This window comes from Mandrillus leucophaeus, unplaced genomic scaffold (assembly GCF_000951045.1).
Source record: "Mandrillus leucophaeus isolate KB7577 unplaced genomic scaffold, Mleu.le_1.0 Scaffold317, whole genome shotgun sequence".
Taxonomy (NCBI): Eukaryota; Metazoa; Chordata; class Mammalia; order Primates; family Cercopithecidae; genus Mandrillus; species Mandrillus leucophaeus.
The window spans coordinates 1,987,474-2,000,730 of NW_012103332.1; the positions used below are offsets into that span (position 1 = coordinate 1,987,474).

General features: G+C 43.8%; 1 protein-coding gene across 1 annotated transcript in view; it reads right to left on the minus strand.

The window, feature by feature from the left end:
* Positions 1-749: 749 nt before the first annotated feature.
* Positions 750-13,257, minus strand: part of CLNK (cytokine-dependent hematopoietic cell linker) — a 206,794-nt gene continuing 194,286 nt past the window's right edge. Inside the window, exons 18-19 of the mRNA XM_011987821.1 lie at positions 11,514-11,669; positions 750-1,151 (exon numbers count right to left, since the gene is read on the minus strand). Coding sequence (XP_011843211.1) covers positions 1,005-1,151; positions 11,514-11,669 — 303 coding nt within the window. The 3' untranslated portion in view covers positions 750-1,004. The remainder of the gene's footprint in view (positions 1,152-11,513; positions 11,670-13,257) is intronic.

Below are 13,257 nucleotides of genomic sequence, written 5' to 3' on the forward strand. Positions count from 1 at the left end.
GAGCCAGGCAAAGCAGATTACAATCTGGGCTCTCTTCTCATATTAAGATCGACAGCTTCTTTGAGCCTCTGCTTCCTCATCTTTATTGTAAAACAATAACAAAATTAAATCCTCTTAACCTTTACAGGGAATAATATCACGGCATGTGCAATGTTACTGCAAGAATTAGCACTAATTTGAGGACAGTTTTTCTGTGTCTTTGAATGGAAGTCCATAATTGGAATTGTTAATACAGTTTTTAGTTTCCCTCAGACATATGCTCGCCTGAAGGCTAGTGTAGGATATAATCTGAGCTCTTTACTATGAATGTGTTAATTTCATTTGACTTAAAGCTACTCAAAGCAGAGGATGCTGGAGGCTGGTCCCTTGGCTGTTTCACACCCTGGTCAGAATATTTTCAGTTTCTGTCTTCAAGGTGACATTCACAATTGCTGGTTTTCCATACCACATTTCTTCCCTATACTTGAATTTCTAGGATTACAATAAAAGAGAGCTAATATTCATCAACATCTTTAGTGTAAGAAATCATCCACACATTGTAGATGTATAAGGCCCAACGACTGACATAAAGGCAGCACAGTGCCCTGTAAAGAGCACAGATTTGGGAATTTCCCATTGACTTGTCCTGCACTGGCTGCAAACATTTAAGCAATAGCTTCTGGTGCCCTTTGCTGCTCGCCTATATCATGAACATAATAGCTATGTTGATAGCATTTTCTGTTGTTATTTAGAAGATACTTTTAAAACCCTAGTTTTTATTTATTTTTATTTATTGTCCAGTGGCCAGTTACTAGACTGTTTTTATTTTTTGCATGTTATAAATATTTTCTCTGTGGTTTGAACTTTCAAAACCATGATTGATTTTCCACTTTGTTATAGAGTGTTTTTCTTTTCTACAAAGTCAAAAAAGTCATCCCTTGAAGGCACAGGCAATAATCTTTTGAAATCAATGAAAACGATGGAAGCGCTGAATCCAGTAAACCAAAGATAACACAAAGACCAGGCTACAGAGGTGAGAGGTGTCTGATGAGAGGGAATGGCTGAGTGAGGTAACACTGTTTCCTGTGGACCCCAGTTTTATCTTTCCCATCAATTAGTATAATGGGAAAATTCTTGTAGTGTTCAATGATGTCTTCTACTGAATCAAACTTCTGAAACACAGAAAAGAAAGTTAATGATTTTTAAAATATCTTTTGTGTCTGTAGGTTAAAATATAGCTAAGGTCCTGATTTTGCACAGGGAAGAGGTGAACCAATTTAACATTTTTTGTATGGTAACGGTGTTTCAGAAAGTGGTTTTTTTCCTTGTTTGTTTTTTTCTGAGACATTTTTTTGCTCTGTCACCCAGACTGGAGTGCAGTAATGTGATCTTGGCTCACTGCAACCTCTGCCTCCCGGGTTCAAGCGATTTTCCTGCCTCAGCCTCCCAAGTAGCTGGGATTGCAGGCATGCGTCACCATGCCCAGCTTATTTTTATATTTTTAGTAGAGACAGGGTTTTGCCATGTTGGCCAGACTGGTCTCAAACTCCTGACCTCAGGTGACCCACCTGCCTAGGCCTCCCAAAGTGCTGGGATTACAGGCAGGAGCCACCACACCCGACTAGAAGTAGTTTTTAAAAAGAATATGGCAAGCTTGAAGGATGAGTGGTAAGAATGATAAGGGAGAAAAAAAGTTCTTGAGATGACCAAAAGTGAGCCTTATGGCAGCTCTTTAAATTTCCTACACAGAGAGTTTTCCCTCTCTGGAATCAGATCACACGGGTCAAGTTCCATTCTATTGTTATCACAGCCTTTCTATCTTAAGTGACTTAGGTGGGATAGTTACACAGCGATCAAGCCTTGTAATCTCTGTTGCCTCCCAAACCTCAACCTTAGCTCTGACCAGCAAAAATATAGAAGATTCAGGCTCGAATGTAGTAAATTGGAGGGCAATGCCTGCAGTGAGCTTGCTCTCCAGTAACGAAGTCTGAGGAATTCTAGTATACATAGAAAGAACAGGGACAACCACAGGGCTGCTTAGCCGGTTCAGCTGCCCTCCTTGAGCTTCTTGTGAAATAATGAGGTGGCTGCAGATTTCAGTGTTTCTAGATACACAGATAAAGTGTTATGACAATTTAACGGAAAGGAAGATTATTTCAGGTTTAGGGAAATAGGGAAGTGCTTTGTCAAGGATGCAGACTTGAAATGGGCTATGTTATGGGTCATGCCAGATAAGTAGACAGGAGGGTTTAAAGACATTAAAAGCAGAGAATGTACAGGGCCATGCATAAGGACAGGGTACTGAGAGAACTTGAGCACATATGGTAATTTTTTTAATTTCAATAGCTTTAGAGGTACAAGTGGCTTTTGGTTACGTGGATGAATTGTATAGTGGTGAGGTCTGGGCTTTAGTGTACCCGTCACCCAGATAATATACATTGTATTACCCACTAGGTGATTTTTCATTCCTTAACCCCCTTATCACCCTCTCCCTCTCTGAGTCTTCAATGTCCATTCTGCATATACAGTAATTCTGATTAGGTGAGTTTGGATGAGTTCCCGAAGGAGAATATTGGGAGATAATTAGGAAAAGCTTGCTCAACCTGCCTCCCATGTTTCAAGACAACTTGGATCCTCCCTAGCAAGCCTGTGAGGTGAACAGGGCAGGGGGAATGATCTTCCCTAAAGAGCTAAGGAATTTCAGCTCAGAGAAGTGGACTGCCTTACTCAGTCTCCCACGGCTAGGGAGGGTGAGACCAGGAATGAAGGCTCACTTTTCTGGATATTTCTTTTTATTTTTCAACTTTGCCTATAGCTTGTGACCTCTGATGCTCCAACAAACCAAGGTAGAGATGACACAGCCTGAAGAAAGGGAGCCACCTCCGTGGGGGCTACTCTGCCTCTGATTTGGTCTTGCCTACTCCTTCCTCTGCCCAGGGCATCCTAGGCGCAGAAATGTTGGAAGGCCTCAGGAATAGCCAACGGGGAATGAGATTGACCAGTTAGGGCCTCACAGGGATGACATTCTGTTGGGAGCTGGCAGAAAATAATTTCCTATGCAAACAAATAATTTCATTTAGAAATGTGTGCTGTGAAAATTGTTAATTGAGGCTTAATAAGAACCTCACCAGGTCACTCAGAGGCTTCCCTCGGGGCTGTTGGGAGGGGACATTATTTTTTCTTAGTGGCGCACTGAACAGAAAGCAACTAAAACGCTAAAAACATGTGACTTCCAGGGTCATCTCCTCCTTCCTACCATTATGCTGGGAGGTGTGAAGAGCAAACAGATACCACAGAGGGGACAAAAATGTGGGGAAAGAAATGTAGAGTGGGAATGTCTTGATGTTAACTAGTCTTTGGATCTAGTCCATTTCTGTCCTTTCTGGTTACATTATAACAAATTTCCTTCTCTCCCGCCTGAGCTCATTTGAATTGGGGTTTGTCTTTTCACACCCAGAGAGTCCTGGTTCAATCTGTAAGTCCCTTGTCCCTCTGAAACCTTTACTGGATCTGCAGCAGTTTCCAGTGAGATAACCTATGTGTCAGTCTGACTTGGTGTGTTTGGCCTGTTAAAATACTAGGCCAGGCCTGGTGGCTCACGCCCGTAATCCCAGCATTTTGGGAGGCCAAGGCAGGCAGATCACTTAAGTTCAAGAGTTCAAGGCCAGCCTGGCCAACATAGTGAAACCCCATCTCTACCAAAAATATAAAAAATTAGCCAGGCATGCTGGTATGCGCCTGTAATCCCAGCTACTTGGGAGGCTGAGGCAGGAGAATCACTTGAACCCGGGAGGCAGAGGTTGCAGTGAGCTGTGATCGCATCACTGCACTCCAGGCTGGGAGATGGACTTCATCTCAAAAAACAAACAACAACAAAAAGTATTATAAACCTGGCAGCTTAGAAACAGCAGAAATTTATGTCTCACAGTTCTGGAGTCTGGGGAGTCCAAGGTTGAGGCACTGGCAGATTCAGTATCTGGAGAGGCCCATTTTCTTGCCTTAATGCTGTATCCTCACATGGTCCAAAGAGCAATGCACTCTTTTACAAGGGAACGAATCCCATTTGTGAGGGCTGCACCTTCGAGACTGAATCACTTTCCAAAGTCCCCACCTCCTAACACCATCGCCTTAGGGCTTAGGATTTCAACACATAAATTTTGGAGGAATACAAACATTCAGACTATACCACCACCCATGTTATGTATACAATAAATATGAGTTTCCACTTGATGCTAAGGTAAGGTACTTTCCCCGTTGTCCAATGGGGAGATTAATTCCTACTACAGCAGGGTAATTGTAAGTAGAGGGCCTGTGGAGCCTAAATGCCTGAGTTCAAAGCCTGGCTCTCCCAACCACTAGCAGTATGACTGTCAGCAAGTTTCTTGCATTCTCTGTGCCTCAGTTATTCTACGAACAGTGATGGTAATGATAGGACCTAACTTTGAGGTTCATTGTGAGAATGGAATTGATGCATAAGCAATACAGCATTTAGAAGAAAGCGTGACACACAGTGAGTGCTCAGTACATGCCAGGCCTTACGATTAACTCCTCCCTTCTAGATTTTCCAAGAATATCATGGGAGAGCAATGAAATCACCAAGAAATTTACAGACCACTACTGTAAGCCTTTAGGAAAAGAAGAATTTTCTGTATTTCATTTCCAATTTTAAAACAAGCACAAAGTTTTCTTTTTCTTTCTTCATGCTTGATAAAACAAAAAGTGAATAACAAAAAGAACAAAAACTTTCCAGGTAGAACTCTTTCACAAAATTGGTTAAATCCACATTGATAAAAGGAAATCTTTCCTAGTGTTAGTCTTCAGAGGGAAGATGATTTATCTCTCCTATTCTCATTCCTGTTTTCTTTAAGATTGTCCCAGGCTGGGCTCGGGGGCTCACGTCTGTAATCCCAGCACTTTGGGAGGCCGAGGCGGGTAGATCACGAGGTCAGGAGTTCGAGAGTAGCCTGACCAATATGATGAAACCCCATCTCTACTAAAAATACAAAAAACAAAATTAGCCGAGCGTGGTGGCGCATGCCTGTAGTCCCAGCTACTCGGGAGGCTGAAGCAGAAGAATTGCTTGAACCCGGAAGGTAGGGGTTGCAGTGAGCTGTGATTGCGCCACTGCACTCCAGCCTGGGTGACAGAGTGAGACTCAGTCTCAAAAGAAAAAAAAAAAAAGATTGTCCCCAAATAATACATTTGCTATTAATTGTTTTAAAATTCTGCTACATGGATGACATTTCATTAATTTTAACAGGTGGTAGGAAGCAAGACAGGGGCAATTAGTCACATGGTCTTTCCTGTTTTTTTTTTTTTTTGAGACGGAGTCTCACTCTGCTGCCCAGGCTGGATTGCAGCGGCACAATCTCTGCTCACTGCAAACTCTGCCTCCTAGGTTCAAGCAATTCTCCTTCCTCAGCCTCCCAAGTAGCTAGGATTATAGGCATGTGCATTGGTGCCCAGCTAACTTTTTGTAGTTTTAGTAGAGATGGGGTTTCAACATATTGACCAGGTTGGTCTTGAACTCTTGACCTCAAGTGATCCACCCACCTCGGCCTCCTAAAGTGCTGGGATTACAGGCATGAGCCACCGTGCCCGACCTGGTCTTTTCTTATTATTGGTTTCTAATGATGGGGTCAAAACTGAAATATTGTCCTGAAGAGACTTTTAAAAAAGATTATACTTAAGCTCTTGTATATTGAATAATCTTTTCCAGGGGGACAAGCAATGTTTGCTAATATCAGATCTTAACATCTGTTTAAACCTTTTCTTTTTTTTTTTGAGATGGAATCTCACTCTGTCACCAGGCTGGAGTGTAGTGGCATGATCTTGGCTCACTGCAACCTCCACCTTCCAGATTCAAGCGATTCTCCTGCCTCAACCTCCCAAGTAGCTGGGACTACAGGCACGTGCCACCACGCCCAGCTACTTTTTGTATTTTTAGTAGAGACGGGGTTTCACCATGTTGGCCAGGCTGTTCTTGAACTCCTGGCCTCGTGATCCACCCACTTTGGCATCCCAAAGTGCTGAGATTATAGGCATGAGCCACCACGCCTGGCCCATTTGTTGAAACCTTTTGTGCTTGTTGTATATATGAACTGTGGGCAATGTTTCCTTCCAGAAAAGTAAAGAAATCTATTTGGGTACACATATGAGAGTGAAAGAAGGAAAGGGGGAGAAAAGAGAAAGAGAGATAAATGCCAATCAAGCAGGAGGAGAAGGAAGCAGACAGGGAAGGTGTGAAAAAAACCCATGGGTTGATTGTCTCTGTTCTCTAGTCTTTAAAGTTTAGTTTATCATGTAAACATGTACGGTGATTTTTAGAAACATATAAACATTTGTAGAACAAAAAAGGAAAGATCCGGAAATTGAAATTGAAATCTCCCTTCTCTGAGATTTCACAGAAATGTTGACAAGCATGACTTATAAAACTGAGATGCAGGGCCGATGTTTGGCAGCAGTTAAGCTCTGCAGGTTGTTTAAGGCAGGCGCATCCTTGGCTGGCTAGGGCCGGTGTTCTACAATCTCATTCTTGCTTAGGTGCCTACGGAGATTGGCACAGATGAACAGGGTATTCTCTGGATGGCAGGGACTTGACATGACTCTTTCTGTGTTCCCAGAATGCAACACTGAGTCTAACATACTGTAGGCCTACAATTAATGCTCGGACAATAAATAAGTAAATGAGCAGCGGGTGCTGAATGATTCTCCCCAATATGTCCGTGTCCTAATCCCAGAATCTAGAATATGACCTTACATTATAAAAGAGTTGATACTATTTTATATGGTATAATACAGGATAAAGTTAAGGATCCTGAGAGGGGGTGCTTATCCGAGGTTATCCCAGTAGGCCCTAAAAGCAATCATGTATTTCTTCATAAGGTAGGAGCAGTGGGAGATTTTGATCAGAGAAGAGAAGGTCACGTGACCATAGAGAGGAGGAGGAGAGGGTCACGTGACCGTAGAGAGGAGAAGGTCATGTGACCATAGAGGCTGAGACTGGAGTGACATGGCCATAAATCAAGGAAGACAAGGATTGCTGGCAGCTGCGGAAAGCTGGAAGAGGTCAGGGTGACTCTCCCCTGGAGTCTCCGGAAGGAGTGTGGCCCTGCTGATACCATGATGTTGGACTTCTGTCCTCCAGCACTGTGAAACAATACATTTCAGTTGTTTTAAACCGCGAAGTTTCTGGGGAAGTGGTACTTATTAAGCACCTGCCTCTATGTGTCTGCCACTACTTACATCAACTCATGTCACACTCAAAATAACTCCCAAGAGTTAGGCATTGCTGCATCATCTGTGTGGTTAAATTCAAAAGCGGCAAGATAGCTACAAAACGACATGAAATTAAAGTAATCTTTGAAGATGCTGTTTCTCATGTTTTTCCTGCTGAGTTGGGTGAAGATGCTTTCTTTAATTGGACCCTGGCTAAAGTAGCTAGTTGTTGGCTTGCATTTAGCAGAGTCTTGCTAATCTTGTTTTAAAGAGGTGTGATTCTTCCTCAGCAAGACAAAAGGCTCAGGCTGTGAAAAGCATGAGGGAACTGAGTAAAATCCAGACCCTCTTTCTCTTACACATCTCCCTCAGAGGGAAGGCAGGAAGAAACCACCTGTGAATTGTCATTTTTTACCCACTCCCTGGCACACAGTAAGCTCCAAGTAAGTGTTAACTGTTCTTTAACTGTGATTCAACCTGCAGTGTTTTCAAACGGGTGGGTGATTACTTGTATTTGCCACAGTGTTATTTGAGTCTGTCTATGGAAGCGAGACATGAGAATAGGGCCTGGAGGCAGGGAATCTAAGGACTTCCTAGAACCAAATCAAATGGAAACACTTCAGTTGTGACAGGATATATCCTTTCTATTTACATAGGGCCTACACTGAGTAAATGACTGTAACTTTACTTTATCCTCTTCGTTTACATAGGATGAACACCAAGTAACCAATGGAAACCTCTAGCAGATATTTAAACCGCAGGAAATTCTGTAAGGGTGCTCGAGCCCCTGTGCCTGGGCCACTCCCATCCTGTGGAGTGCACTTCCATTTTCAATAAATCTCTGTTTTTGTTGCTTCATTCTTTGCTTGCTTTGTTTGTGTGTTTTGCCAATTTTTGGCTCAAGACGCCAAGAATCTGCATACCTTCAACTGGTAATGGAAGTCAATGTTTTGCAAAACATACTGCATCCCAGAATCGCCATTTACTAGCTGTGACTTTGGGCCGGATACTTAGCATTTCTGTGCCTCAGTGTCACAGTTTGTTAAATTGAAATATTGACAGCACCTACCCCAGAGGTTGGCTATGAGGATTCAATAGATCACATTAGTTATTAATGGCTAACTGCACAGAATAGCTCTAGTGCATATAAAACCCCACCAAAACTCAGGATTCTGCCTTGGATTTCTTTCTCATTGCTTGATTTATGTATATATATTTATATTATTAGTGAATGCTTTCATTGATTCATCCTTTCACCTGTGGAAATGTATGTTCAACACATATGGGAAAAACAGGGAATGCAAAGGAGGAGAAAATTCCAGATGAACACAGAAAGGAGCTTCTTAAAACAGACATTTGGTTCTCTCAGGGTTCCTTGGTGACAGTAATTAGAGCAGCTCATCTGGAGGCGGAGGGTCTAATCTATGGCCTGCCATAGGAGATGCTCCTTATTTGCCGAGACAGTCAGTGAACCGGCTGACAGTCTGATTAAGCTATTAGGATATTATCACAGAGTCACTCTACTTCCTTTTCTTTATTAGCAGACCAAAGTAGGGCATGTTGGGAAAAAAAGCTGTAACTATCTCAGGCCTCAGTTTCCTCACCAGTAAATAAGGTTCATTAAGATGTCCTTTCCAGAGCTTTTTCAAGAACTCCATGTGAGAGCAAATTAAACAGCATTTGGCCCAAGGGCCTGGCACATGCAAAGGCACACCATGTCCACGTCCTCTATTCTCAGAGGAAAAAAACCCCTTAAACCCAAGCATTTAAGAATTATATAATGCTTTCCTGGCCGGGCACGGTGGCTCATGTCTGTAATCCCAGCACTTTGGGAGGCCAAGGTGGGCGGATCACCTGAGGTCAGGAGTTCCAGACCAGCCTGACCAAAATGGAGAAACCCCATCTCTACTAAAAATACAAAATTAGCCAGGTGTGGTGGCACATGCCTGTAATCCCAGCTACTCGGGAGGCTGAGGCAGGAGAATGGCTTGAACAAGGGAGGCAGAGGTTGCGGTGAGCCAAGATCATGCCACTGCACTCCAGCCTGGGCAACAAGAACAAGACCCTGTCTCAAAATAAATAAATAAAGAAATAAGAATTATATAATGCTTTCCTAAAGATGAGAAATTCTATGAGCTGAGACAAGATATAGGAGGATCAAGGGACATTGAGTTGGAAAGTCCATTACCATAGGTATCTTAGGGGGACTATATCCTACTTATTAAAATGACTCAGTAATAGTGACAAAAATATAACTAAAATTTATCATGGCCTTGATAGGTCGCAGGCACTAAGTGTTTTACATTTATTAACTTGTCAATCCTCTCCACAAAATGAAGAACTGGCCACTTTTCTCTTTCGTGTTAACATAGCACTTTCTTAATGTGACTGTAACTGGTAGATTTATGTATTAATCTATGGATTCACTTATGCACTTGTTCATGTCACAGTGTTCTCGGGCTATAGCAAAGAGTGGTGAACTGACCCCATGGTCACCTCACAGGTGCTAACTACTCCTCTCCGAGCCTCAAAAAAGTGCTCTGGGTCAGACACGGGATTTAAGCTGGAATCTTTATGCAGCCTGCACGTCGATTTCACACGTGTGCCTACCTGAGGCCTGCTGGCAGCCCTAACAATGTGCCCTATTTTGTTACTTGTTGAAAAACAGTCGGTATCTGTGTGAAAGTTCTGGTTTTATCCTGTATTCGTTTGTCAAGGTTACTGTAACTAAGCGCTACAGACGAGGGGGCTTAAACAATAGAAACGTCTTTCTTCGCGGTTCTCCAGGCTGAAGTCCCAAGACCAAGGTGTTGGAAGGCTGCTTTCTCCCACGACCTCTCTCCTTGGCTTGCAGATGGTCGTCCCTTCCCCGTGTCCTCACATGGTCGCCCCTCTGTGTGTGTCTCCTCTTGTCACAAGGACATCAGTCATATTGGATTAGGACTCATCCCAATAACCTCATTTAACCTTAATTATCTCTTTCAAAGCCCTATCTTCAAATACAGTCACATTCTGGGCTACTGGGGGTTAGGACTTCAACGTGTGGGTTTTTTGGAGTGAGGGAGGCACGATTCAGCCCCTAACAATGCACACCCACAGATAAAACTGCAACCTGGAGATGCTACATGGGAATCACTAAATTACTGAAGTCTAGGCTTTAAAATAACATTTACATTTGAGGAAATTAAAGCCCAGGGAGGTTAAGTCACCGGCCTGAGCTCACACCCTTAGAAATGGTGGCTCATAATTGACTTCGTTCCTTCCTTCCTTTACCCCTTCCTTCATCAACAGAAGAGTTACAAGAACAGCCTCTCCTTCCCTCTTCCGTTACTGCCTGTGTGTCTTTGGCCATTTATTTAATTTTCTGAGCCTTAGTTTTCCTACATCTAAGATAGGAAAAATCATGACTCCAAAGAGTTGTGGAGGATCAAAATAAGATAATGCTGGCGAGGCACAGTGGCTCACGCCTGTAATCCCAGCACTTTGGGAGGCCGAGGCAGGCAGATCATCTGAAGTCAGGAGTTTGAGACCAGCCTGACCAACATGGTGAAACCCCATGTCTACTAAAAAATATATAAAAATTAGCTGGGTTTGGTGGTGCATGCCTGTAATTCTGGCTACTCGGGAAGCTGAGGCAGGAGAATCACTTGAACCGGGAGGAGGAGGTTGCAGTGAGCTGAGATCATGCCACTGTACTCCAGCCTGGGTGACAGTCTGACTCTGTCTCAAAATGATAATAATAATAATGCAGATAGACTAGGCCTGGCATATACATATTCAGTGAAAATTTCCCCTTTCTTGTGGATCGATTTCTGTTATTCACGAATATTTTAATTGATTCATTCTTTTGCCCCCATCAGCAGATCTGTACTGAGGACAGGCATGCTCAACATAGCCCGTATGCTGTGGCTGGTTTCACATTCATTTTGGGGACACAAATCTATAGTTAAGGAATTCCGACAGACATCAGAAATGTCTGCAGTGGGCATTTCAGTGCTGAGGAGGGAAAGGAATTTGGCATTAGTGTATGCTCCTCTGGAGGCTTCCTGGGAGGCAGAGTTTAGATGTGTCTTGTAGAATGAGTTTTCTTTAATAGGCAAGGCAGGCAACGGGGGTGCATGAAATGGTCAAAACTGGCCGCTGGCCTGGTAGGCCAAAGCGTAAGATGTGCAGATATTTGTGGAAGGGGTGGGGACGTCAGCCTACATCCCCATTCTTCAGGGCAGCATCCTCCTCCTCCGGAACGACATCCCCCAAACTCTTCCTTTATTTGTTGGGCTTAGCCTGGAACAGGGAAGCTGTTAAGTTATACCCACCTCATCTCCTCTGAGTCCTGTCCCCAGGGCAAACTGCTGATTCCTCTCCAGGAAGCGGATTTTTACATTGTAGACTTTGTTCTCATGAAACACAACCAAAACATAGGGCTCTTCCTTGGATTTTGTGGAACAATCTCGGACCAAGAAAGTACCATCCTGAAACAAAAAGAGTAACAGCCATCTTTTCAGGCATGCCAGCATTCTGCCCTTGTAGTGGTGGCAACAATGATGTTTGCGTGCATGAGATTCCCAGATGGATTTAGTTTTGGGTAAACCACTTTAATTCAGTAAGTTTGTACTGAGTGTCTGCGTGTCTATGGGTTCTTGTCATTTTCTGAGATGTGTACCAGTTGGATCTTGACACTCTCTTCTTGAAAGTCTTTCATCAAGGCCAGGGGTGGTGGCTCACCCCTGTAATCCCAGCACTTTGGGAGGCCAAGGCAGGCGGATCACCTGAGGTCAGGAGTTTGAAACCAGCCTGGCCAACACGGAAAAACCCCATCTCTACTAAAAATACAACAATTAGCCAGGCGTGGTGGTGGTGGGCGCCTGTAATCCCAGCTACTCGGGAGGCTGAGGCAGGAGAATCACTTGAACCTGGGAGGCAGAGATTGCAGTAAGCCGAGATCGTGCCACTGCACTTCAGCCTGGGCAACAGAGCAGGACTCCGGTTCCAAAACAAAAAAGAAAAAAGCTTTCATCATTTCCTACTGACCTGGGCATAGTGCCTATGAACTTAGCATGACCATCCTATCTTGCAGTTTGATCTCTCACTGCTCCTGCAGCTTTCTGCCTCTGGCTCCTGGCTCCAGCCAAGCCACCATTTCCCAAAGGCAGCATCTGCTTTGGGGTTCCCAGATTTTGCATGATGTATTAGTCTGTTTTCACACTTCTATAAAGAAATAACCTGAGATTGGGTAATTTATAAAGGAAAGAGGTTTAATTGACTCACAGTTCCACATGGCTGGGGAAGCCTCAGGAAACTTACAATCACACGGAAGGCGAAGGGGAAGCAAGCTTGGACCTTCTCACATGGCAGCAGGAGAGAGCAGAGTGAGGAGTGAAGGGAGAGGAGCCCTTTATAGAACTATCATATCTCACGAGAACTCACTCACTAAAACCGCATGGGGGAAACTGCCCCCATGATCCAGTCACCCCCACCAGGTCTCTCCCTAGACACGTGGGATTATGGGGATTACAATTCAAGATGAGCTCTGTGTAGGGTCACAGCCAAACCATGCCACATGTGCTACTCCTACATGGAAAAGCCCTTCTCCAGCTCGCTTCTTGATGTATTCATCTCTCAGTGTTCACATATTTCCTCTTCTGCCTGATGCTTGGGTATTATTCTAGAGATAGTGGGAGCCACAGCAGGCTTTGAGCAGAGAAAGCTTTTATCTAATAAATTGGACTTCTATGTGCAAAGATGTCTATGCAGGATTAGGGTTCCTGAAAGAGACATGGGGCCTCTAAGTCATGGATATCAAACTGAATGGAGAGGCCCTTTATGGGAGGAGGAATTGTAGCCTATGTTGAGGTGAGGGCAAGTACAGGGCAAGGAAGAGAAGACACAAAAGGCCTGGAGATGTCTGAAAGATGACGGAAGACCAGGAGATTCAGTGTGACAGAAGCCAAGAGGTGGAGACTGAGGGTTTCCAAAAGCAGGTCAACAGCGTCAAATGGTCCAAAAGCTGAGAACAGGACAATGATTAGAAATAATTTGTACACTCCAGGGAATGATTCA